The sequence below is a fragment of the Capra hircus genome, chromosome 19, assembly GCF_001704415.2.
Source record: "Capra hircus breed San Clemente chromosome 19, ASM170441v1, whole genome shotgun sequence".
Taxonomy (NCBI): Eukaryota; Metazoa; Chordata; class Mammalia; order Artiodactyla; family Bovidae; genus Capra; species Capra hircus.
Window position 1 is genome coordinate 14,157,091 of NC_030826.1, and position 27,039 is coordinate 14,184,129.

At 49.7% G+C, this 27,039-nt stretch overlaps 2 protein-coding genes across 2 annotated transcripts; both read left to right on the plus strand.

The window, feature by feature from the left end:
* CCL5 (C-C motif chemokine ligand 5) lies at positions 271–7,111 on the plus strand. The gene is made up of 3 exons (XM_005693201.3): positions 271–524; positions 2,025–2,136; positions 6,638–7,111. Exons 1-3 carry the CDS (start codon positions 449–451, stop codon positions 6,723–6,725), a joined length of 276 nt encoding a protein of 91 aa, XP_005693258.1. The 5' UTR covers positions 271–448; the 3' UTR covers positions 6,726–7,111.
* On the plus strand, positions 10,478–27,039 carry HEATR9 (HEAT repeat containing 9). The gene is made up of 15 exons (XM_005693331.2): positions 10,478–10,565; positions 11,947–11,996; positions 14,147–14,328; positions 14,577–14,703; positions 14,921–14,977; positions 15,176–15,232; positions 15,844–15,901; positions 16,263–16,393; positions 21,643–21,825; positions 22,197–22,289; positions 22,383–22,502; positions 25,336–25,409; positions 25,888–25,939; positions 26,376–26,462; positions 26,671–27,039. The coding sequence occupies exons 1-15, from the start codon at positions 10,478–10,480 to the stop codon at positions 27,037–27,039; spliced, it is 1,728 nt and encodes a 575-aa protein (XP_005693388.1).

Here is a 27,039-nt window from a genome sequence, read left to right on the forward strand (position 1 = left end):
CCTCCTGCCCCGGGGGGAAGCAGCTCCCGGACCTCTGGGAGGACTAGGGAGTGCCCCGGCCGACAAAGCCCAGGCTGTCTGCGGTGGAAGAGATTTTCTGCCACCGCGGCTTGTCCTGGCTCTTCTCGAGGGAAGTGATGAGCTCACTCTGGATGCGAAGGCCGTGAGAAGAGAGAGAGAGACACACACACACTCACTCAAACACACACTCTCTCTCTCGTACAGACATATATTTCCGGAGGCTATTTCAGTTTTATTTTCCGTTTTGTGCAATTTCACTGATGATATCAGCAGCAGTGTGTGGCTGCTATTTGGAAACTCCCCGAGGGGGGGCGCCCCGTCTACCCGCCTGCCTGTCTATAAAGGGCCGCGGGGCGCCCTGTAAACGGCCAGCCGGAGCTGCAGAGGATCAGCACGTGGATCGCCCCAGCCTCTGACCACAGCTACCATGAAGGTCTCTTCCGCTGCCCTCGCTGTCCTCCTGATGGCGGCCGCCCTCTGCGCTCCTGCGTCTGCCTCCCCATGTAAGTCCAAGTCCTGACCTCCACAGTCCCTGGGGCCAGCCCTTAGACTCGCCCGGATCTCGCCCTCTTTTCTTTCCTTTTTCTATATTAAATATAAATATTTATTTATTTTTATCTATTTTTTTTGCCTGTGCTGGGTCTTCATTGCCGCGTGGGCTCTTCTCCAGTTGCAGTAAGCAGGGGGCTACTCTTTAGTTGCAGTGCCTTGCATTCCAGTGGCTTCTCTTGCCGAGTGCAGGCTCTAGGGTGCCTGGGCTCAGTACTTGCGGCTCCTGGGCTCTAGAGCACAAACTCAGTAGTTGTGGAGCCGGGGTTTAATTGCCCCATGGGTATGTGGGATCTTCCAAAACCAGGGGTTGAATGTGTGTCTCTTGCATTAGCAGGGAGATTCGTTACCACTAAGGCACCAGGGAAGCCCTTGCCCTCTTTTCAACTGCAGCCTTAATACCATCTGACTCCTATGATTTATATTCTTCCGCATTGATTTACTCAGATGTCCAGTTGTCTGGGATAGATCTCTAAGCCACTGCACGGCAGGGACCCCTCTGATTAATTTGTCTGTGTCCTCAGGGTCTACACCCCAAGCCGTGCAGGTGCTCACCGAGTGTGGACTGGGGTTACTAACAGGCAAAGGCTGCTCGAGCTGACCTGCAAACACCACTAACTCATGTCTGCCATCACCAGCAGGGTTTCTAAGAAGTTTCTAAGCACTTGACTAAAATCCTCCTGGGACAGTCATACTTTCCCCATTTCATGGATTTAGAGAACAGATAACAAAATCTAATTAAATGTCCACTATGGATCAAGTATTGTGCTGATTGCCTTGCATATCTCATCTTACTTAATATTTGCATCTAATCTCTGAGTAGCTGTCCTTGACAGTCCAGAGAGGTTAAGTAACCTGTTCAGGGTCACGCAGCTAGGAAGTAAGAAAAGTGGTGTTCAAACCCAGTTCTTCTTGGCTCTGAAACACTACTACTCCGTTCAGAAATGGCAACTGACCCTTCCCGGGGGCATCCTGAAATCACTACTGGGTCCTCCTCTCAGTAGCTTCAGTCAGAGGCGCCCGCAATGCAGCATGCATCTTCAGGCCCCTCTTTGGTGCCCTGGCTGAGTCATGAAGTCTGAGTTTTTAAAAACTCCCCACAACCCAGCCTAGGCCTCCAAGAAACCAAGTTCCGAATCCACCAAGGATCCTAGGAGGGCAAGAATAAGGGCGGAGGAACTAAGACCAGCCCAGGGGAGACCCAGCCTGTCCTGAGAACCCAAGGCATGGGCCTGTGGTGTAGAAAGAAGGAGGCCAGCTGGCCTCAAGGGTTAGGTGAGAGAATCCCCACTCTGGCTCTGTGTGTCCATGGCTAAGTGTCTTTACCTTTCTGAGCCTCAGTTTCAGCCAAAGGAGGAAAATAGTCTGCTGGAGATAAATCCCGTAAAGCGCCCAGCCAGTACCCACTGTGCACTGGCGACGGGTCCAGGAGTCTCCTTCTCTCCTTCTCCCAGATGCCTCGGACACCACCCCCTGCTGTTTTGCCTACCTCTCCCGCCCGCTGCCCCGCACCCACGTCCAGGAATATTTCTACACCAGCAGCAAGTGCTCCATGGCAGCAGTTGTGTGAGTCTCAGCCCCGTGGAACCCTCGGGGGGTGGGGGGGCGGGGAGGGAGGGAAAACTCCTGCCCCAGAATCAGTCTCCCCTGGGAAGAGCCCTCAGAGAGGGTGCCGGGTCCATTCCCACCCATCCTCCAGCTGCTCAAACAGCTGTGGTTCTGCCCTCTCTGAATTCAAATTCCCCAGCTATCGTGGAACAAGCTAGACGTGTTCCTGGAGGAGCACCACCCCCCCCACCACCCCCACCCTGATTCTGATGGGCTAGGTTAGCTCTCTGATCTTTATGGATGTTACTGTTACTTGAACCTGGTCTGCAACATGCCTGAGTGGAGAAGATCAACTCATACATCCCTTTCCAGAAAAGGACCCCACAGTCCCCCACATCCTGCCCCCAATCAAAGCCATCCACAACCACAGAGAAACTAGAGAGGAGAGGTCAGAGGTCAAGGCCCTAGGTGCAGCATGTTAAAAAGATAGTATTTGATTGATGAAGAAAAAATAATACAATGAGATTCTCCTTTAAACATGCAAGCTATGACATTTGGAAAAATTATAATTCTTGCTACCTAGGAAGTTCCTGCTGTGTGTCAAATGTCTTACATGCATTAGCTCTACATTTTATCATAGCATCCCTGACAGATACGACGAATTCTCTCAACGTTTCAGAGAGTGAAACTGAGACCCAGAGAGGTTCGGTGACTTGCTCAAGGTTGCGCAGTAAGTGAGGGAGGGAGCCTGTTTCTGGAGCCTCCTCTTTCTTTGCTAGTAAGACCATTAGCGATAGTTGCTTATGGAGTTTAAGACGATAGAGGCTTAAAGAATGAAAATGGGGCAATCGTGAAGTTTTCTGTATAATGAGGACTTTGTTGTTGTTGTTGTTGTTGTTTTTAATATTTACTTATTTGTTGGGCCGTACTGGGTCTTAGCTGCTGGCCTGCAGGACCCTTTCAGTTGCAGCATGCCAACTCTTAGTTGTGGTACGCGGGATCTAGTTCCCTAACCAAGGATGGAGCTGGGGCTCCTGCATTGGGAGCGTGGAGTCTTTTACCCACTGGACCACCCACGATGAGGTTTTTTAATCCAAAAATTCCTGCGGCACTGGCAAAGTTGTAGGATCCAGAGTTGTAGGTATTCAGAGTTGGCCTTTGGTCCTGATGAATTCTTCAAATTATTGCTATACTATATATTTGCTATTTAGTACTACTAATTTTATTTCTGAAAGCAAGTATTTTTCGGACAGAAAAGCGAAACAGAAAAACCTTCTTTGAGCACCTACTATGGACAGGCAGAGAGGAGTAAACCACCACCCCTGCCCTTCCAGGTCTCAGTTAGATGCAGCAATGACCAGGACACCCTATAAGAACGTGACAAGAGGAAAGAAGGAACAGGCAGCGCTTCGGGGCCCAGCTAAGAGAAGGGATTTAGGGCAAGTTTGCACTGTTTGACTTGGGATCGGACTGAGGGACAGGGTGTATTGGGCAGCAGGGATGTTGCCAGAACTCTCTTTTGGTTTTTGTAGAGTCTCCGTGTAGAAAAGCATTGAGGGCCTCAAGGGTCCCGACAAAGAATCAAAACTGAAATGAACTAGAACAGGGAAAATCTAGACAAGAGGGGTCCAGTGGAGAGGCTGTCCACATGAGTGGTACTGAGGCTGAAGAGGACTTGAAGGGAAGGAGAGACAGGGGTGAGGAAACTTCCGAGGTGGAATCAGCAAGCCTGGGAGGTGATGTGAGGTCAGGAGCAAGGAAGAGACAGGGCTTGAGGGTGACGCTGCGGTTTCAGCCCACACCTGGAGAAGGGTGAAGCGTGGAGCCCCCCAAAGTCCCAAGGAAGAGCTGTTTTAAAAGGAAAGGGCTGGGACTTCCCTACTGGTCCAGTGGTGAAGACTCTGTGCTTCCAATGCAGGGGGGCCTGGGTTCCATCCTTGAGAGGGGAACTAAGATCCCAGGAAGGTGGGATGAATTATCTTAGGTTTGACATAAATATCCATGTGTACAACAGAGAGCTGGTGGGAACTGCTGGGTAGCACAGGGGGCTCAGCTCGGTGCTCTGCGATGACCTGGAGGGTGGGATGGTGGGGTGGGGAGAAGTCCACCGCTGATTCACTTCATTGTACGGCAGAAACTGACACCACTTTGTAAAGCAGTTGTACTCCAATTAAAGCAGAAAAAGGACGAAGATGCCAGCACCGTGAGCCTGTGGAAGTGTCCAGCAGGGAGTGTGAGCTGAAGGGTTAGGAGCTGAGGAAACGGGGCTGGGGCCGGAGCTGTGGCACTTTTTAAAGGAGGAGGAGGTCTTCTGAGGTCAGAGTGGCATTCCAACCATCTCGGCTGCTCCAGCCAGCCTGTCTTCCCTGGAACCCCAGCTCTTCCACTTAGTACCTGTGTGAGCTCAGGCTCGCCACTTCACCTCTCTGAGCCTCAATTTCTTTGTCTGCAAAATGGAGGAGAATAAAGGTATTTCCCTCCCTGGGTCAAAGTGAGAATAATAAAAAGAAAAATGAAATTAGACTATGTCTTGGCACACAAGTAGGTGCCTGGTAGGTGTTAACTAATCATCTTTCTCCCCAAAAATGTATTCTTAGATACATAGAAGTGAAACTTGATGAGTAACTCTTTCGATAAACATTCATTAGGCACCCACGGTGTGCCACACCCAGGGCCAGAGACTTGAGGGAGCGCATGAGGGGAAAGGGTAGTGATGCTGAGCACACTTGCTCCCCAGGAGGAGCAGCTGAAGGTGGAGGGCAGTCGGGCCAAGACAGGGTCCCCACGGAGGTAGGGGGCTCGGGGAGAGATGGCCTGGCAAGGGAGGCTGCCGTCCAGTCTCGCATTCATCAGGGAGGAGCCTCCAGATGGCGGTTTCCTGACCTTTAATTTCCTGGCCACAAGCCAGTGGGGTGAAGGAGAGAGGACAGTGAGCCGGCAGGATTTCCTGTATGACACCTGGCTGGCCCAGAGCAGGGTCTGCGCCAGAAGCTCCCTCACGACCCCAAACAAGAGGGCAACTCAGAACAGCCCTCTGCTCGATTTCTCTTCTCTGCACGTGGAGAAAGGGGGAGAAAGAGAGGTGATGGGGCGCTCAGAGCGCAGCTCAGAGAAGGTGCAGCAGCTCCCCTGAGAGCACATGCTCTCCACTACAGAGCAGGAAAAGGGGCCCAGAGATCCGCTTCCTCATCAGACAACCCAAGCCTTCACTTTGTCCGAAAAAAATCCCAGAAAGACGCAGGAAAGCGGCCTGCAGGAGAAGACAAAGTGAGAAAGGTGCAGGGAGGCAGGGTGAGGTGGAGAGGAAGCCGTGAATGAACGGGCAGCCCTGCCGGCCCCTTCCCAGCGCCTCAGTGGAAAAGAACCCACCTGCCAAGCAGCAGATGCGTGTTCGATCCCTGGGTCGGGAAGATCCCCTGGAGGAGAGTGTGGCAACCCACTCCAGTATCCTTGCCTGGAGAATCCCATGGACAGAGGAGCCTGGCGGGCTACAGTCTGTGGGGTCGCAAAAGAGTCGGACACAACTTAGCTACTAAACAGCAATAACTCAAGAAGCACAGCTGGCCAGGCCCAGGGCATCCCCCAGAGAGAACCACACTCCCAGCAAAGTGGCAGGGCTGGCAGCTGGACGGAGCCCATGGTCCCCAGGCTGCGAGCCCTCCAGCTGATACCATCGACACCTGTAGACTGGCCTCCACATCCCGGCCAGTTAATTGCTTTGACAAGTGTCCATATCTCAGGGCCCTCAACCTCTCCAAGCCACCACATCCACTACCAGAACCTCTGGTCTCATGTTGCTCTGATCCACCCTAAAACAGAGGCCCCACAGCACCCCAATAACAACATATATATGGTATTTTCCAAAACTCATTCACACTCATTTATCTCATCTGAGCAACTGTGCAAAGTAGGAATTATTTCTCTCCGTATTTTAGAGGTAGGTAGACTCAGAGGCCCTAAGCGATTTGCCCAAGGTGATCTAACCAGTGAGTGGTGAACTCAAGACTCACTTGAGTCCTTCTTCCATTCATCCACAGACGGATTCCTTCGTTGAGTGGCTACGTGTGGCAGGCGCTGTGTTACCTAGAACCACACTGCCCATTTGTTTTGCCGCCTCGTCTTGCACTTAGTCAGCCGTGACTCAGTTCTGGAGGGTGCCTCTTTTTCACTGCATCTTCAGCAGCCAGCACAGGTTCTAAAACAGGAAGTGCTGAGAAAAGGCTAGTGAGTGGTTGACACGCTCAACCCTGGGCGCCTCGAGCCCTGTATTCCCTGAGCTCTCCAGGGTACATGTATTTGTACAGGGGCATGAGGGCTACCGTGCACATATAGCTGCTTCTGGCTTGTAGCCCTTTGACCCAACAGAAGAGAAAGCATTCTTTCCTTGAAAGCCACAAACACAATCGTGGAGCTCCAAAAATAACCCACCCGGTATCATTTCCTCCCGGCCTCAGTCCCCCTCATCCCCAAACCTGGCTGTCTCCACACTGCCCAAGTCCCCCTCTCTTCTCTCCTGCAGCTTTATCACCAGGAAGAACCGTCAGGTGTGCGCCAACCCAGAGAAGAAGTGGGTGCGAGAGTACATCAACAGTTTGGAGTTGAGCTAGGGTGGAGGACGCCTTGAACCTGAACTTGTGCCAGCTCTGCTTCTCGCTCTTGTCCTAAGCAGCTTGGGAGGCTCCCCCGCAGTGCCCTCCTCCCACCCTCTTCTGGGAGGGCACGATTCCACCCCACGCAGCAGCTGCTGTAAAAGCCCCCCAGGGCTCCTGGGGCTCTGCCCTCGCGCACAGAAGGTCTCTAAGCTCCGAGCTCCAGAGCCCCTGCCCAGCCACTGCTCTGCAGTTAGAAAGGATGTCGGGAGGGGAAGGAGGGCGGGAGACTGGGTTCCTCTGGTCATGTCCAGAGCCCCCATCTCGGCCCCTCACTGGGGAGGGCTGGACTGGCAAATGTGAAGAAATCACCTTTTCATTAAAATTCTCCAAGTGATTGCAAAGCTGACTCTTGGTTTGATTTCCTCTCCAGAACTGCCCCCTCCCTCATGAGCCAAGCCTTGGATCCAGGGCTTGTCCCGTTGGGTGTCCAGCCTGGATCTGGGGGCTGTGAGCAGAGCTGGGGGGCAGGCTCTGTGAGAAGGCACGTGGGCAGGACAGGGCAGAAAAAGCGACCGGTGGTTTTTCTACTCTGAGCGAAGAGCAGTCACTATCTCCCAGCCCTGGAGCCCCAAGAGTTTCTGTCCCTTCCTGCCTCACCCCTCCCTGCTTCCCCAGACCATGGATAGCCCTTCCGCCTGCTCTGCTGGCTTCCACCCAAGCCCACCCGACCCCTTACCTGCAGTGGTTTCTTTAAGCCCCTGGAATGGGTTTTCATCCTATTCCTCCCAAATACCTCAGTTCTTTCAAATAAAGGGAAGGGGGGATTTTGTGGTTTTCTGCAAGGGTACCAGCACTTTGCAGGTGGGAGTATTCCAACTTTCCCATTGATGTGTTCTTTCCCGCGAACCTGTCTTAGCAAAATACATCTTCATAATTAGAGCGGGCGTTAACTGAGTGCTCACTCTGTGCCACATACTGCCAGCTCCTTACTTCCACCATCCTTCATCCTCATAACCCTTTGGGACAGTTTGTATTACTAACCCAGTTTATACTGGGGGAAAACCCTTGGCAGGAGATGGAAATAACTTGCCCAAGGCCCCAAAGCAAAAAAAAAGGGGGGTGTGGAGGGGGTACAATGAACATTTAGACCCCCCAGGTCCAAGGTCCAGTGCCAAAGCTGATGCTTTTTTTCTCTTCCATCTTCAATCTGCAAGATTTCAAACCTACTGAAATTTGCAAGAATATACTTCCCATCTAGATTCAAATGTTACTTTATCTATGTTCTTTATCTGTGCGTATGTGTGCATGCGTGACACACGTGTGTCGTATGGATGGCTGGCATACACATTTTTTCTGGAGTAAATGTTGCAGATGAGATATCATTTCCCCCTTAACAGTCTGTGTGCATCTCCTAGTAACAAGACATTCTACAGAACCACAGAATGAGTAGCACTTAACACTGGTAAAATATCAATTTCTCACATACCATCCATGATCAAATGCTCACAGCTGTTCAGTAATGCCCTTTATAGTCATTATTTTTTTTAAATCCAGGATCCAGTTCCAAGTACATATTGAATTTAGCTAACATGTCATTTAACAGACTTTGTCTTTAAGGACATTGTTATTTTCGTAGGAATTCAGATTGGATTTTTGTAGAATAGTTTTTAAGAGGGGTTTGTCTGTTTGCTTCTCCCTAAGGAGATTCAGCTTGAATATTTTCGGCAGAAAGCCACAAGGTGACGCTGTCTTTCTCAGTGTGGCCCATCAGGGCACGTGATGTCAGTTTACTGGAAGTGAAGGCCCAGTCGGAGGACTTAGCAGCCGCGGTTTCTCAGAGCGAGCTGCCCACTGTGTGCCCACTGTGTCCACTGTGTGCCGAGCGTTGGAGTCCGGTGTAGCAATCACCACAAGCAATAAAAGGAATTCTCTGTGGTACAAATGACACAGAACCTTCAACCAGAAGCAGTGGCTCAGCAAGCAGGACTCTACAGCTGGGGGCTGCTGGTGGCAATGCAAGCTGACGTACAGCTGATAGACTTTGAGATAAAATCTGTAAAGGGATGACATTTCTACTTATCAATGTTAATTGAGTGTCCACATTTGCATTTTTATTATTACTTTTCATACTTTTTTTAATAGTTCAAGGGTTTCTTTTATTTTTTAATTTTTGGCAGCACCATACAGCATGTGGGATATTAGTTTCCCAACCAGGGATCGAACCTGTGTCCCTTGCAGAGCAAACATGGAGCCTTAAGCCCAGACGGTGTTAGGAAACTTTAAATGGAGGTGGTCTTGTTCCAGGCTTCGGATTGCTGTCATCTGGGACTTCCCAGCACTCAAGTCTGGATGCAGGCTTCAGTCCAAGTTGCTGATGTAGATGCGGTTACCTTTCCCTGTTGTTTTTATTTTTCTTTTAATGACTGTATATTGAAATTAAGCCAAACAATGATCTATTAGATATTGGAATTGCATAGTGTGTGTATCAAGAGGTCTCTTTCGTTAACAAAGCCTTCATACCTAAAACAAAAGCAAAACTTTTAGCAAAACAGACCACCAGGGAAGTCCTCATATAGTTTTAAAAACTCACTTTTTTTTCTAAAATGAAATAAAGTAAATATGTTCGTGAACAACAACCAAAAGACTTCTATCTCTTGCTGTCAAAGGAGGAGGTATGTGTATCATTGGGAGAAGGGATAGTTAGGGAGTTTGGGATGGATATGTACACACTGCTGTATTTAAAATGGATAATCAACAGGGACCTCCAGTATAGCACAGAGAACTCTGCTCAGTTTTGTGTGGCGGCCTGGATGGCCGGGGAGTTTTAAGAGAATGGATACATGTATATGTATGGCTGAGACCCTTCACTGTTCACCTGAAACCATCACACCATTGTTTGTTTCTTAATTATATTTATTTTAATTGGAGGCTAATTACTTTACACTATTGTAGTGGTTTCTACCTTACATTGACATGAATCAGCCACAGGAGTACATGTGTGCCCCATCCTGAACCCCCCTCCCACCTCCCTCCCCATCCCATCCCTCAGGGTCATCCCAGAGCACCGGCCCTGAGCACCCTGTCTCATGCATCGAACCTGGACTGGTGATCTGTTTCACATATGGTAATATACATGTTTCAGTGCTATTCTGTCAAATCATCCCACCCTCGCCCTCTCCCACAGAGTCCAAAAGTCTGCTCTTTACATCTGTGTCTCTTTTGCTGTCTCGCGTATAGGGTCATCATTACCATCTTTCTAAATTCCATATATATGCGTTAATATACTGTATTGGCACACGATTTTCTGTTAATCGGCTATACCCCAATACAAAATAAAAAGTTTTTGAAAAAATTTTTTAAAAATAAACACTTCAGAGGAGACAAAAAATAACACGGGCTATGTGAGCTTGAGATTCATTAAGTGCTTTGACTTTCTTTTCTAATTTATGCCTCACCGCTGCCCCTCGAGCTCGCCAGACAGACGTGGCTTTCCTCCTTTCAGATGAGGAAAGTGAAGCTCCCAGAGCGAAAGCGACTGGCTCAAGCTACAGGCCAGTAGATGCTGGGGCTGGGGCTCCAGAGTAGAACCAGAGTGTTCCATGCACCTAGGTGATCTTCTCACTCAACACTCGGAGGCTTCTAGCTCTAGAAGCCCAGACACCTCACTAGTCCCTCTTGTGCCACAGACGACAGGTCTCCCTGAGCTCTGCCCCGGCTCTCGCAAGGGCTCGTCCCTGTAGTCCCTGCCCGCTCCCCAGGAGAAGAGGATGGCCTACGAAAAATCAGTCGACATCTCTGACATCAACAGGGCGATGTTCAACTGCCCATGGCTGGAATATCCAGGAAGGACCAAAGGTGAGGTTAGAATGGACAGGAGTCGAGTTGGGAATAGGGACCCGAAAAGGGAAGCTCCCTGGCCCCCACTCCCAGGCAGGAGTCCGGGTGATGTCAGCAAAGCTATGGGCAGAGTCAGGGCGGATCCTTGGGTACTTTCAAGGCTCCATACACCCCTCAAGGTAAGTTTCCAGGGCCCTCTAAGGCCGGATGTCTCTGTGACTCCCCAGCTTCTGCTTCCTCACCTGCTGTGCACTCTCACAAAGCCAAGGTTTCGAGGTGTTCCTCTTGCCCATTGTTCTTCCTCTCATCTGTCTGGCTACCTCTCCTACTTGCACTGAAGACTCAGCTTGTGGATAATCTCTGGAAACCCTCCCTGCTCCTCCCCACCAGGTTAGGACCCCTCATCAAGATCACCTATGCCTCTATCCATCCTCACATTTATTTCCCTTTGTTAATTAATCCCCAGTAAACGGTTCTATCTCACCAGTAGACCAGTGGTTCCCAAAATATGTTCCCAGGATCAGCAGCATCAGTATTTTGTTAGACATGCAACTTCTCAGGACTTACCTGGTGATCCAGGAGTTGACTCTGTGCCACCAATGCAGAGAGCAGGGGTTCGATCCCTGGTCAGGGAACTAAGACCCCAGATGCCGTGTGTACCACACCCTCCTCAACCAAAAAAGTGAATTCTCAGACCGCACCTCAGAGTTACTCTGGGGATGAGTCTTCATCTGGGGATAAGGAAATCTGTATTTTATTAAGCCCTCCAGGAACTTCCTTGGTGGCCCAGTAGTTAAGACTCTGCTTCTACTGCAAAGCAGGGCACAGGTTCAACCCCTGGTCAGGGAACTAAGATCCCACATGCCACTCAGCATGGCCAAAACAAGCAAACAAAAAACAAGACCTCTAGTTTTTTCTAGTGCCACTCACGTTTGAGAACCACTGACCATTTTTACATTAGAATCCTTTGGGAAGCTTTCTAAAATGCCTAGATCCCTTCCTCGGACAATCTGATTCAATTAGTCTGATGCAGGACTGGGGCATGTTAAAAAAATTCTCTCAAATAATTCTAATACGCAGCCAGGGATGAGACCCACTCTGCCAGACCCGTGTGTCTCCAATTTCAACATGCGTAGGAATCTTACTCAAATAAAGATCCTGACTTGGTAGGCCTGAGAGATTCTGCATTTCTGAGAAGCTTCCAGGCTATGGCAATGCTGCTATTCCACAGACCAAGACACCAGAAACGTACAAGTCCCTTAAGGACAGGAACTGTGGCTTCTTTACGTCCCTGGTGCCTGATATCATCGTGTTCGCTAAATGCTAACGCTCGATAAACGCATGCCCGGAAGGACAACTCTTCAGCTCACCCTTGTCCATGGTCTCCTTTGCACCACAGAACTCAGAAGAGCTGCAGCTCCCGTCCTACTTTCCTTGTCCTGTCACCAGGTGAGACCCCTGACTTCCGCCACCCTGAGAGCCTCGCTGGAGGAAGAGGGTCAGCAGACCACCCCTTCCCACTAAGGCTGGTTCATAGAACCCTATGGGCTCCTCTGTGGCTCAGACGGTAAAGAATCCACCTGCCAATTCAGGAGACCTGGGTCCGATCCCTGGGTTGGGAAGATCCCCTGGAGAAGGGCATGGCTACCCCCTCCAGTATTCTTGCCTGGAGAATTCCATGGACGGGGGAGCCTGGTGGGCTACAGTCCATGTGGCCGCAAAGAGTCGGACACCACTGAATGACTAACACAAACACGTACTTAGAACTCCGCTCTCACCCCCGGGGCTGCCACGAATTCTGTGTGACCTTGGACAAGTGGCTTTCCCTTCCTGAACCACAGGAGTAGCCTCTGTCACAAGCCAACCTCTGCCCCGCTCCCTTTGTCGGCTGGCTATGAGATAACATCTGTAAGGTTTTGGCTGTGTAGGCAGTTGCTTAATAATGAGTTATTTTTGAATTTCAGAGAAACAATGAACTTTTTTCAACCTGCTTATGTCCTAAATATTGCCTTCACTGCCTGGAATCGAAATTCAACGGGACATCCTGGGGTTTTTTGTTTGTTTGTTCTTAACTGAAGTAGAGAAGTTTATTTATTTGGCTGCTCTGGGTCTTGGTTGTGGCATGCGGGATCTAGTTCCCTAATCAGGGATTGATCACCACTCCCCACCGCCGGGTCCCCTGTAATGAAAGCTTGGAATCGCAGCCACTGGACCCACCAGGGAAGCCTCAATCCTGTTTTTCATTTGCTTGGTCCTCACAAAATCTGACAACCCTCCTTATAATGAGTCAATGTCCCATTTTCTGAAGTCACGACAATCACCTGCGGACTCATGATGGTCTCGGTCACCCCACTGGGAACCACTAGCCAAAGCTCTTTTTCAGAGAGTTGTTGTAGAGACAGGATGGCTTGAGAAGAGACAAGAATGAATCCTTGTCAGATCTTCAGAGAAATCCCCTGACCCATCTAAAACCCCTTGGCCACAACCAGAGCTGCAGTCTCACAAGTGTCTAAGACAGATTATTTGAAGAAATCCTGTTTTTCCAATGAAACTATTAAGTTCCACGAGGACAGGAATGATAACTGCCACATAGTAGGTGCTCAATAAAAATCTGTCTAATGCCTGAGTGAATGAGCAGGAGCCCAAAATACCCCTCTCTTTACTCCACGTCTCCCCTGCCCCTGGCCTTTTCATCTCCTTGCCCAGATGACTTTTTTTCTTTTTGGTCGCACAAGGTCTTCACTGCTGCACACGGGCTTTCTCTAGTTATGGGGAGTGAGAGCTACTGCCCGCTGTGGGCTTCTCACTGTGGTGGCTCCTCTTGGCACGGCTCATGGGCTCTAGAGCGCAGGCTCTGTAGTCATGGCAGGCGGGCTTGGTTGCTCCTTGGTATGTGGGATCCGCCCGGACCAGGGATTGAGCCTGTGTCCCCTGCATTGGCAGGCAGATTCTTATCCACTGGGCCACCAGGAAGTCCCCAGATGACTTTCTCAAGTCCCTTGAAATTCTAAACTAACTGAACTGTGGACAGTTGTCCCTTGGTTTCCACAGGGGATACCAAACTCCACGGATACTCAAGTATAAAATGGAGTGGTGTTTGCATATAGCCTACACACATCCTCTCTAGATTATTTATAATACCTAATATAATGTAAATGGTATGTAAAGGGTTACCGGGTACATGGCAAATTGAAGTTTTGCTTTTGGGAACTTCTTAGAATTGTTTTTCCCCCTAATATTTTGAACCCATGGTTGGTTGAATCCATGGATGTGGAACCTGTGGATACAGTGGGCCAACTGTACTCAGATCAACTTCCAAACCAACAACGGTTTCCCAGTCTTTATGTCAGTGGTCCTTCACAACCACCTTGGGAGGGGTACAGAACAAGGATGATTAGCCCCATTTTGCAGATGAGAAGACTGAGACCTTGGTAGGGTAAAGTCACTTGCCCGAGTCACACAGCTGGTTAGGAGCTGGCTGTGTCTTCAGGACGAGAGGCTGAAGGGTATTTCCCTCGTCTAGTCCCTTCTCGCCCTGGCCCTTTTCCTGGCTGAGAAATGTCCCCTGTGGCTGCTCTGCCACTCGCCCCTGCCTCCAGGCACCAAAGGAAGAGTTTCCCCCAAGTCCAGAGTGCTGGAGGGAGCACCCGAGCAAGCCAAATGCCATACCTTACTGCTACTACAAGAAGCCCGAGCTCTACACGCACTGGTATACCCTGTATGATCGCCGAAAGCAACGGGAGGCCCAGAAGACACTGTGGAAAATGAGAGATCACCCCAGGTGTGTTTCGTCCCTTCCTGTTCTCCATGCCCTCCCCATCTTCTAAGAAAGGATGGAAAGAGAAGAAAGGGGTGGAGTGGGGCTGGGGGGCTGGGGTGGGGCAAATCAGCCTACAGACCCCCGAGGAGACCCTGGGGTAGATGGACGCTGATCTGAGCTGGGCTGAGGACCAGAGGCAGAGGAGAGTCTGTGAAGTAAGGAGGAAGGGAACAAGGGGACCAGGGCTACCTGTGTGATTTCTCCCACAGGTACCTCAAGGAGGGTACCCTCAGCCAAAAGCTCCATCTCCCCATGAGCAAGCTGACTCGCAGGTCTCCAATGGAGTCCAAGCCCTTAGACCCTGCTGGGGACCCCCTGAAGTGGCAAAGGTTAAAGGTCAGGGGCCATGGCAGGAGCCGGGGCAGAATGGGGAGACTCCTTCTGAGGATGCCTTTACCTCGGGCTCACACCATCCTTCCACCCTCAGACCCCGCCAGCAAAAGGGAGCGGGGGAAGAAGAGTGGATTGGGTGAGCTCCTTCCACTTTGAAAGAAGCATGGTAGAACTATATTTGTCCCTTTCTTCCCTTCCACATGCTTCCCTGGATGGGCAGGAACTCACAGAAAGCCTGAAATCTCCCAGCGAGGATGAGCAGCTCTACGCAGCCCAGGTGAGAAGTGGCAAGGGTGGAGGGGTGTGGTTACAGGCCAGGTAGGAGTTGGCTGAGCTGGTGAGGAGAAAGATGCTGGAGGTGGAGGGCGGGGAGGGAGTGATGTTCCAAGAACAACCTCCAGCGGTGTCCAGAAGGTGGCAGCTCGTGGCGGTGGTGTCCAGGCTCTCTTCCTTTTCCTCTCTCCTGTTCCTGCAGGCTCTGGGGTGCCTGGGGGTCAGCGACAAGTTTGTCTTGGACGCACTGTGGCAGGTGGTGAGTCTGGGGCTGCACGGAGTCCAGGGGAGAAGGACACAGGGCCTGCGGTCTGCAGAGCCTTGGCACCTGAGCACAGACAAGGCCCACCAGGGCCAAGGATGATGGGTCAGATGCCAGAAGGAGGCAGCCGCCTTGTGCGACATGTGCCCAGCTCATGCCCTTGGCTCCTTTAAAGGGCAGCTTGATGTTAAAGGATGGGGAAGGGGGGATCTGAAGATCCCCTTTGTCCGACAGAGAAGTTGACTTTGAGGGTGGGGGTGGGCTGTGTTCTTACCCATAATCTCATTTAAATCTTTTGATACTAGAACTAGTTAGCAGTAGCTGCATTTTTCTAATGAGAAAATGAAAGCTCCGAGGGGCCAGGTGAACTGCCCTAGGCCTCGTGGCTATCAGACACCAGATAGGGATGTGAACAAAAGTCTTACTCCTAAGTTATGGTCCTTCCATCACATCACCCTGCCCACACCCGTGTTTGAACATAAACAGGTCACTCTCTAGGCCTCGGTTTCCTCATCTGTAAAATGAAAAGTTAAGCTGAGCTGATCCTGAAAGCTCCTGATATTCCACCACCTTAGGGAGTGTTCCCACCCTCCACCCCCTTAAATCAGGCCCAAGCCGGATCGGAGAAACTGAAGTATGAGGCCTGTCGAACCCTGGCCATCCTGGGTGAGTGGGTGCCCCCCTGGGTGGGAGTAGGGGCAGGGGAGGAAGGAGGCTATGTAGCCACAATCCACCTTTAGGGAAAGACAGAAGGCAGTGGACGGCCCCCCAACTGCAACCTAGTCATTGGCAGGTCTGGGAGTGATCCCAGAGATTGTTGGGCAGAGAGAGGAAGGTGGGGTGAAGAGGGAGAAGAGGTGGGAGGGAGACAGAGAGCAGGCTCTGGGAACTGCGGTCATGCTCAGCCAGCTGCTCTGGTGTCCTGGGGGGACGGCCGACCGTGGGACCTCAGTGGAGTCAGGTGGAGTCTGGCAGAGAGGAGCCGCCCCAGAGGCTCCACCCTGACCTGAGGCTCCTCCCTGTCCAGGATGCCTGAAAAAGCACGTGATCCAAACTCTCATCAAGAAGTTGAAGGGCCAAAATGAGGGGCAGAGGATGGATACTCTGATAGCACTTCGGACGGCTCTGGACTCCTGGGCTGCTGTCCCCAGAGATCAGGTGACTGAGGGGGAAGAGTCAGTCCCCGGGGCAAGGTCGGACAGGTCATCAATGGTGCTGGCTGGGGGTTAAGCCAGGGAGAGGGTAACCTAGCTCCTAGTTCTGATGAGGGGGATAATGTCCTTGTGGAGTCCCCTGAGGAATAGGTTGCCGGGACAGAATCATTGGTGTAGCTCCCGAACTGGTCATACCACCTCTGAAAAGCCAGCTTTCGGAGTTGTCATTTGTCCTTCTCTAAAATGGATATAGTAGTTACAGCATCGTTGAGAAGATTAAATGAGATAATATATGCAAAGCACCTACTTCAATGCCTAGATTTATTTTTTTATATACATTTATTTATTTGGCTGCACCAGGTCTTATTTGCACCATGCAAACTCTTAGTTGTGGCATGTGGGATAGAGTTCCCCGTTCAGGGATCGACCCTGGGCGCACTGCATCGGGAGTGTGGAGTCCTAGCCACTGGTCTCCATGGAAGTCCCAGCGCCTATGCTCTTCCAGTGACCATGCCTCATCCTTAAAATAACCTGCTAAAGGAAAACCTCTGCCCAGAGGGGACAGGGACCAAGAAAGTCTACTGACACTACTTGAGATTTTTCCCCTTTAGGAGCCTCTTATTTTGACCCCGTCACTGCTTCACATAAAATAGAATTCATTACATCCACTTACTCAACAAACCTACACTGAACAGCTATCATGGGCCAGACATCAACCTAGGCCCTTGGGATATGTCAGCAAACAAAGCAAGCAGAGATCTCAGCTTTGGGTAGAGCTTACATTCCAGTGGGGTGGGGGAAGCGGGGAGGGGAGACAGGTGAAAGTGAAAGTCTCTCAGTCGTGTCCGACTCTTTGCGACCCCGTGGACTATACAGTCCATGGAATTCTCTAGGCCCGAATACTGGACTGGGTAGCCTTTCCCTTCCCCAGGGGATCTTCCCAACCCAAGGATCGAACCTAGGTCTCCCTCATTGCCGGCAGATTCTTTCCCAGCTGAGCTACAGGGGAAGCCCAGGGAGACATGTAATAACCAACAAATTTCATTATAGAGTGTGTCAGATACAGCAAGTGGGAGACTTATGTAGAGGGGTGAGAGTGATCAGGATGATGAGGGATGAGAGTGACCGGGATGATGAGGGATGAGAGTGACTGGGGATGCTCAGTGCAAATGAGTATGTCAGATACAGCAAGTGGGAGACTTACGTAGAGGGGTCAGAGTGATCAGGATGATGAGGGGTGAGAGTGACCGGGAATGCTGAATGCAGATGGAATGAGTTGCAATTTTAAACACGAGGGACAGGGGAGGCCTCACGTGGAAGTCGTCATCTGAGCTCAAGCACGAAGGTGAGGGGTGAGCCTTGCAGATATCTGAGAGAAGGCATTCCCAGCAAAGGAAGAATCGAGCCAAAGTCCCGAAGGCTTGGTATGGGCAAGAACGGCAAGGAGGCCCTGTGACAGAAGTGGGGTGGGAACAGAGAAAGCAGGAAATGAAGTTGGGCCAAAGACGCTAATAGGAGACTAGCGCATATGAGGCCTTCTGGACAACTTTAAGTACTTGAGCTTTTCTCCCGAGTGGAATAGGTTTTTGAACAAAGCAATGATGTGATCTAACTTACGTTTCAAAAGTTCACTTTGGGGAATTCCCTGGTGGTCCAATGGTTAAAACTCTGGCTCCCAGTGCAGGGGGCCTGGGTTCAGTCCCTGGTTGATCCCTGGCTGGGGAACTAAGATCCCTCATGTGGCACAGTGGCCAAAAAAACAAAAAAACGTTCACTCTGACTGCTATGTTGAAGAAAGACGGGCAGGGGATGAAAGGCAAAAGTGGAAGCCGAGAGACCAGTTAGGAGTTGTTAAAGCAGTCCTGGTGAGACACGATGGTGGCTTGGACCACAGTGCTCGCAGCGGGGTTGGTAAGCAGTTATTAAGTTCTGAATATGTATATATGTGTTAATGTTTATCAATTTGTTTTGGCTGTGGCAGGTCTTGGTTGCAGCATGCAGGATCTTGTAGTTGCAGCATGTGGGATCTAGTTCCCTGAAGAGGGATCAAACCCAGGCCCCCTTCACTGGGAGTGTCAGCCACTGGACCACAAGGGAAATCCCCTGCATATATTTTTAAAGTAAAACTCTGATAGGTTAAATGTAAGCTATAAGAGAAAGTGAGGCAACAAGGAGGAAGCCAAGGCTTTTGGCCTAGAAACTGAAAGGATGGAGTTGTCATCAGCTAAGATGAGTTTCCCTGATAGCTCAGTTGATAAAGAATCTGCCTGCAATGCAGGAGACCCTGGTTCAACTCCTGAGTTGGGAAGATCCCCTGAGAGACAGGATAGGCTACCCACTCCAATATTCTTGGGCTTCCCTTGTGGCTCAGCTGGTAAAGAATCGGCTGGCAGTGCCAGAGACCTGGGTTCAATCAAACCTGGGTTCTATCCCCGGGTTGGGAAGATCCCCTGGAGAAGGGAAAGGCTACCCACTCCAGTATTCTGGCCTGGAGAATTCCATGGACTGTATAGTCCATGGGGACAGGACTGAGCAACTTTCGCTTCACTTCAAGATGGAGAAAGCTGCACATGGAACAGGCTTGGAGGTAATATCAGAAGTCCAGTTTTGGACAAGTTGTGTTTGTGACATCTTCTGGACATCCAAAGGAAACAACAAACAAGCAGCTGGATATACAGTTGGGAGTTCCGAAGCCTGAACCAGGGGACGAAATCTATGAGTTGTCAGCATATAGGTCATTCAACAAGATGAGATCACTAAGAACTAAGAATCAAGCCTTGGGGCACCCCAGTGTTAAGAGGTCAGAGGTAAGAGGAAGAACCAGCAAATATTAAGAAGTAGCCAACAGGTAGGAAGACAACCAACAGTGTGGTATACTGAAAATCAAGTGGAGAACATTCATCAAGGAAAAGGAGACAAATCAACCATATCAAATAATATAAGGCTGAGAATCCATACAATGGCTTTAACCACGTGGGTGGATCATTGATTACCTTAACAAGAACTACTCTGGTGGGGCAGTGAAAGTCCGAATGGAGTAGGGTTAAGAGAGAATGGGAGGAAAGAAGGGCAAGCTGGCAAGAATGGGCAACTGTCCGAGCTTTCCTGGATAGAGCTGTAGTCAGCAGCAGGGATAAATTCTAGAACGAGAAAAAACAGCAGCATGTGTCAACGCTGAGGAGTAACGATCCGGTCGTTAGGAAAATGATCATTTGGAAGAGGGTGGGAAGAGTTGGGCTGCAATGTTCTTGAGAAGATGAGAAGGGACGAGAGCAAACACATAAGAGACTGACTTTATTTTTTTTAATATTTTTATTTATTTGGCTGCACCAAGTCTTGGTTGTGGCATGAGGAATCTTTCGTTGCATGTGGACCCTTGGTGGCAGCATGTGGGATCTAGCTTCCTGACCAGAGATCGAACCTGGGCCCCCTGCAATGGGAGTGTGCAGTCCTAGCCACCAGACCACCAGGAAAGTCCCCAAGATTGACTTTTTTAGGTAGATGGTCATAGTCCACAGTAATGTGGAAAGGGAGGAATATGGGTGCAGGTGTTGAAAGTTGGACAGAGTGGTGGTGAGTGTCTCTGAAACTTCTTTTCTAGTTGCTTTTATTTTGCTCAATAAAGTAGGAAGCAAGGTCATCAACTTAAGGGAACAGAGGAGGAAGTGTTAGAGGGTCCAGAGGCAGGAATAGGAATTAGGAAGGTGGGAAAGAGAACTGCCCAGGGAAAAGCAGTCTGACCGTTAGGCATCATTAAGGGTTTTCTTAAGGTTTGTGTTCATATACTTCAAGCAAGATTAGTCATCATTACTTTGATTTCCTCTGGGAAGTGCAGGCATAGAGTTGGTGGAGAGTTTAATACAATAAAAAGGGGGTAAAGGAGTTCAGGGACCATGGAACTGAAGCTGGGTAAAAGGGAAGAAAGTGAGGAGGAGGGCAAAGTTGCTCAATGAATTGTTAGTCTTCATGCAGTCCAACAACTTTTTTAATAGAGTTATTTATTAGCATTAAATATACAAAAAAATTTTCACTTTTGTTTTTATTTATAAGAATTTGAAAGTAAAGAATATAAAAGTTACGGATAAATTCTTTCATTAAGAAAAGTTTAAAAAATAAAAGAGCAATGGCGATAACACAATATGTCCAAGTGATAGATCCAACCGTGTACTTTTATAAACCTTCACAGTCCCCCGTATATACATCTACATTTACATAAAAGAACTCATCTTTTATGTAATATCCAAGTAAAGACTCCCAATTCCTGTTTAGAAGAATTCAATTCACAACAGGAATAAATAGGAGCACTCTGACCACACTACACAAATGTAAGGAACTTTTATAGACAATTTACGATAGAAAAAATTACATGAGTAACTAACCCACATATATATTCACGTACAGATAATGAAATAAGTTCAAAGTAAAGCTATTTAATATACTCCTTTAAAAAAAATTCATTGGCTTTACCTTGTTATGTTAAGTTTTCACTGTACAGCAAAGTGAATCAGTCATTAGTATCTATTGTTGCTGTTTAGTCAACAAACTTGGACAAAACATGTCCAACTCCTTGGCAGCTCCATGGACTGCAGCCCACCAGGCTCCTCTGTCCATTGGATTTTCCAGGCAAGAATACTGGAGTGGGTGGCCATTTCCCTTTCCAGGGGATCTTCCCAACCCAGGGATCGAACCCGGGTCTCCTACATTGGCAGGCAAGTTCTTCACCACTGGGCCACCAGGGAAGCCCCATACATTTTTGGATTTCCTTCCCATTTAGGTCATCACACAGCATTGAGCAGAGTCCCCTGTGCTATACAGTAGGTAGAACAATAAGTGCTGACATCAGAGGAGAACCAGAAAGACAGGAGGAGAGGGAGTCAGAGAGAAGCTGCAGTAACGGGCAACGACGAAGTCCCTCTGTGCGAATTGACGGCTGACGTAGCGCCAAGGACAAGGTTATGGGAGGAGAGGCGTCGGGGCAATGACCTGTATATTTTTTTCAAATGCCAAAAGCTGAGACAGCAGAGGTATTAAAGAGAGTAACGCCGACCCACTCACAAGAAAAAGTCATAGAGGAGTGAAAGGATGTGAGCTGGGAGCAAGCAGATGGCAGCAAGAAGAAGGGAAGTGGGTAAACTAAGCTCTTGACAGGAGATTCCTTCTGGGGAAGAGGGAGAATGGGCTGGAAGCAGTCATGAATTGCCCTCACAAAGCCTGGCCGGAGACCTGCTCCAACCGCCCCGTCTCCCTCTCAAGAGGACTCAGGTGGAGGATGAAGAGAAGCTGGCGCTGGTGCTACTGATGCTGATAAGGAAGGCAGCGTACAAGGCGGCGGCGGAGGCGGCCCTGTGCTTGGGGCTCCTGAGGCCCCACAGCAACGTGGCCCGAGAGCACTTGCTGCAGTGCCTGGGCCAAGGGCCGAAGACCCAGCAGATGAAGGTGTGAGGGGCGGGGGGCCGGGCTCCCTGGGGAGCCCTGGGGAAACGGTGCTGACTCTGGTGGGCTCTGGTCCCTGTCATCCTCATCCCAGAGAAAAGGAGCTTCAGCAGGGAGTGCCGCAGGGTCCTCTGTGTGTTTGTGAATATGTATGTGGGTTGCATGGGAGTCAGTGTACACAGATCTGTGTATAGTCCATTCATTCATATATGTGCACGTGTGCGCTCACATGAACTTGCACACTCACTCATGAGGCCAAGAGGGAGGAGAAAGGACTCTGCCTGTGTCCTACAAGTTCTAGCCCTCAAGCGTGCTTGGCCATCCAAATGCCTCTTGGTCTGGTGTACCCCACCCCGCCCTGCCCACCCCCACAGGCACTCACTGTGCTGGTCAAGATAATGGGTGTGCACTCAGCCACAGTTGTCAGGAGCATCCTGGACCAGCTGTCCTGTTCCAGTGTCCTGGAGGTAAGCTCTCAACTGCCTAGTACCCTTCCTGCTCCAGCACAAGGATGTGCTGGGGGATGAGGAAGGTGGTCTGCCCTTTGTGTCTGCCCTCAGCACCGTTTTGAAGCCATGCAGATGCTCAAGGCCATAGGACTGGAATGGATCCAGGCACATGGTCTGGAAGACCTCACATTTGACCTACTCAGGAGGAAGACATATAATGAGCCCTTCTTCGTAAGTGAGACCAACGCTCCCAAGCTCAGACAGCCCAAACCTGTCTCTTCACCTTTCCCTAAAGGACCCCCACCCTGCCTTGGCTCCCACCACACTGCCCCCCAAAGTTCAGTTCAGTTCAGTTCAGTTCAGTCGCTCAGTTGTGTCCAACTCTTTGTAACTCAATGGACTGCAGCAAGCCAGGCTTCCCCATCCATCACCAACTCCTGGAGCTTGCTCAAATTCATGTCCATCAAGTCAGTGATGCCATCCACCACCTCATCCTCTATCGTCCCCTTCTCCTCCTGCCTGCAATCTTTCCCAACATTAAGGTCTTTTCCAAAGAGTCATTTCTTCGCATCAGGTGGCCAAAGTATTGGAGCTTCAGCTTCAGCATCAGTCCTTCCAATGAATATTCAGGACTGATTTCCTTTAGGATTGACTGGTTTGATCTCCTTGCAGTTCAAGGGACTCTCAAGAGTCTTCTCCAGCACCACAGTTCAAAAGCATCAATTCTTCGGCACTCAGCTTTCTTTATAGTCCAACTCACATCCATACATGACTACTGGAAAAACCATAGCTTTGACTATGTGAACCTTTGTCAGTGAAGTAATGTTTCTGCTTTTTAATATGCTGTCTAGGTTGGTCATAGCTTTTCTTCCAAGGAGCAAGTGTCTTTTGATTTTGTGACTGCAGTCACCATCTGCAGTGATTTTGGAGCCCAAAACAATAAAGTCTGTCACTGTTTCCATTGTTTCCCCATCTATTTGCCATGAACTGATGGGACAAGAACTGATGGGATGCCATGATCTTAGTTTTTTGAATATTGAGTTTTAAGCCAGCTTTTTCACTCTCCTCTTTCACTTTCATCAAGAGGCTCTTCAGTTCCTCTTCACTTTCTGCTATAAGGGTGGTATCATCTGCATATCTGAGGTTATTGATATTTCTCCCATCAATCTTGATTCTAGCTTGTGTTCATCCAGTCCAGCATTTCGCATGATGTACTCTGCATATAGATTAAATAAACAAGGTAACAAAATACAGCCTTGACATACTCCTTTCCCAATTTGGAACCAGTCCGTTGTTTCACACCTGGTTCTAGATGTTGCTTCTTGACCTGAATACAGATTTCTCAGGAGGTAGGTCAGGTGGTCTGGTATTGTCTCTTTAAGAATTTTACACCAGTTTGTTGTGATCCACACAGTCAAAGGCTTTGGCATAGTCAATGAAGCAGAAGTAAGTGTTTTTCTGGAATTCTCTTGCTATTTCTATGATCCAACAGGTGTTGGAAATTTGATCTCTTGTTCCTCTTCCTTTTCTAAATCCAGCTTGAACATCTGGAAGTTCTCGGTTCACATACTTAGCTTGGAGAATTTTCAACATTACTTTACTAGCATGTGAGATGAGTGCAATTGTGCAGTAGTTTGAACTTTCTTTGGCATTGCCTTTCTTTGGGATTGGAATAAACCTTTTCCAGTCCTGTGGCCACTGCTGAGTTTTCCAAATCTGCTGGCATATTGAGTGTAGCACTTTCACAGCATCATCTTTGGGGATCTGAAATAACTCACCTGGAATTCCATCACCTATACTAACATTGTTCGTAGTGATGCTTCCTAAGGCCCTCTTGACTTCACACTCCATGATGTCTGGCTCCATACAACACCATCATGGTTCTCTGGGTCGTTGATCATTTTTGTGTAGTTCTTCTGTGTATGCATAACCCCCAAAGCGTGCATCACACTCCCCAGAATACAGCTCCTGTCTCCAAGCTGTCGGCCTCTGTGCAGGCAGTCCTCTCAGCTTAAAGTGCCCTGTTATTCCTCCCTCCCCTGAAAGGTGGAAAACTGCCTCTGCTTTCAGTTCCACTGGTAAGTAGCTCCTCTCTCCTACTGCCTATTAAAATACGATTACCCCTTCCAGACCAGCCCAGACAACACCTCCTATGGGAGGCTTTCCAATCACCACCAACAGAATCACCCTGCCTTCCCCTGCAGTTTTACCTTTCTTAGAGCTTGCTACAAAGCCAGCCACAGCACTGCTAAAGACATCTTTCTAATCTGTGAATCAGATTGCAGCTCACCTCTGCAAAGAACTTCTCAGTTACTCCCCAAGCTCTCAGGAGGGCTTACGTAGCCCTTCACCACCCAAGACCTGTCTGACTCTTTATCCTCACCACACTTGTGCCCAGCCACGCACCAGCAGTGCTTAGGAGCACCCTGTCCTGACTTACACCCATGGTCCCAGTGTAATTGCTCAGAGTGTCCCACTCTGAAGACTCTGTATGGTCGCCTAGCTAAACTGAACCATTTCCTGTCCCCTAACCTCTCTGTGCTCTCTCCTGCCTCCAGGCCTTTGTACCTGCTTTCCCTCAGCCCAGGGAAGTTGGCCCCTAGCCTCTCAGCCTGGCTAACTCCTACTCATGCCTCAGGTTTCAGCTGCGACATCACTTCCTTCAGGAAGTCTTCCTGGAACTCAGACTGAGTTAGGAGACCCTCCTGTTGTCCCTACATTTAGGTCACGAGTCTGACTGCCTGTTCACTTGTCTGTTTCCCCCACCAGACCGTGAGCTCCCTGAGGCAAGGGCCATACACACAGCACAAAGTAAACTCTCAATGAAGGTCGATGGTCCAGTGGTGAAGACTTCACCTTCCAGTGCAGGGGCTGTGGGTTCAATCCCTGGTCGGGGAGCTAGGATTCCACATGCCTTGTGGGCCAAAAAACCAAAACGTGACACAGAAACAATACTGTGGCAAATTCAATAAAGGCTAAAAAACGGTCCACATCCAAAAGCAAAGTTTGGGAAGCACTTAAGAGCACACCCCTGAGCCTCTGTCCCACCTTAATCTCTCTTCAGGCCATGAGGCAGGCTGTTGCTGAAACCGTGGAAGAGCTTAAGATGAAGCCCATGATGCTGAACTTGGTGGAGGCGTGAGTGGCTTGGTCTGGGAGCTACCAGGGCCAAATCCTAGGCAGTGGGAAGGGGACAGAAGGCCAGTGAGAGCGGAGAGCCTACTGCCTGGTCTCAGATCACACTGCCCAGGCCACTGGCCAAGTCACTCTTTGACCGCTGGGCTTTTCTTCATCCGTAAAAGGGGCTGGTAATACCTACCACTCAGAGGTACTATTTAAAGCTCAAGTTAAGATGAGGACTTGGAAGGGATTTGTAAATGGTAAAGTTCTGGACAAATGTGAGTCCTGATCATCACACAGAGCCCCTTGGAAAACTGTTGTACCAACCTTTCCCTTTCCAGTCCCTTTCCTGACCCAAGAAACAAGAAGGGGCCGTTAATGAAATTAACATCACTCATCAGCTTTATACCTGAGTCACTCTGGACTGTAAGAAGCAGCCAGTCTTCCTCCCCTACCCCTTAACTGGACCACAACACACTCACTCCCTTCTCTTCAGGCAGCTGATGAGCTCAAATGCATTGGCACGCAAGGAAGCAGTCATCTCTCTGGTAAGGCCAGCTCCGCAACTCTGACCAGATGTGTTGATGGCTGGGGGAGTGGGCAGTCCAGGAGAGCTACTGAGGGGAAGAAAGGGCGGCAAAGTGTGGGGAGGTGGTTTGCCGGCTTTTTTATTTTAGACTTCCCACCGTACCAGGAGTTAAGGGAAAGCTTTTCTGCAGGACTGGAGCTGGGTAGGAGAAGGGACAGGTGAAGGGTGTGAGGGGCATTGCTCAGATGTGACAGAAACTATCTTGACTCTTCTGGTGAAAAAAATTGTACCGGAACCCAATGCAGAGGCAGGCCCTCAAAGGTAAGGAAGAAGCTGGGAAGCCACATCTCCTGTCCAGGTAAAGGGTCATCACGAGGGCGCTAGAATGGAAGAGAGTGTAGACGGGGCATCTTCCTGGGCCGGCTACTGAGATGCCCTCATCCTGCCTCTGCCAGAGCGTCCTGGGGATCCGCAGCCCACAGGTGTTCCACTTGGTCCTGGACATGCTGGATGTGGAGAAGAACGCGTCTGTGAAGAAGAGTGTAAGGCATCCCTGCTCTCCTCTTCCTCCAGCCTCTCCCACTCTCCTCACACAACATGCCCTCTGACGGAGGGGAGGGGAATAAGCCCTTAGACATTGTCCCTTGACCTCATTCCCTGGGACTCAGAGTGACCTGTGGCCAGAATTCCCCTTCCCGCCTCCCAGGGCTGGCCTGAAGGGAGCCAGCCACGGGGCTTGTTTCAATGCAGCTACAAGAAACATTAATTCTTTTGGCCTCCATCGATCCCTGGATCCAAAACAAGCTAAAGAACAAGGTTCTTTTTGTATGCGAGATGCCAAAGACCAGCATGAAGGTGGAGTTCACAAGGTTCCGGAAAGAGCCTGAGAAACCTGAAGAGTCAAATATCCAAGATTTTCAACTTACAGAGCTGAACCCCTTGTTTCTTACAAAGTCCAGTGCCATGTTAGACCACCAGAAAAAGCTAAACCCCCAGAAAGGGTCTGATACCCCTGGCTTCCTACCCTCTTTCTCTATATCCCCAAAACACAAGTCACAGGGGTCCTGGGCACAAGGGATCAGAAAACAGCTCCAGATCTTTGCTGAGACCCCCAACTAG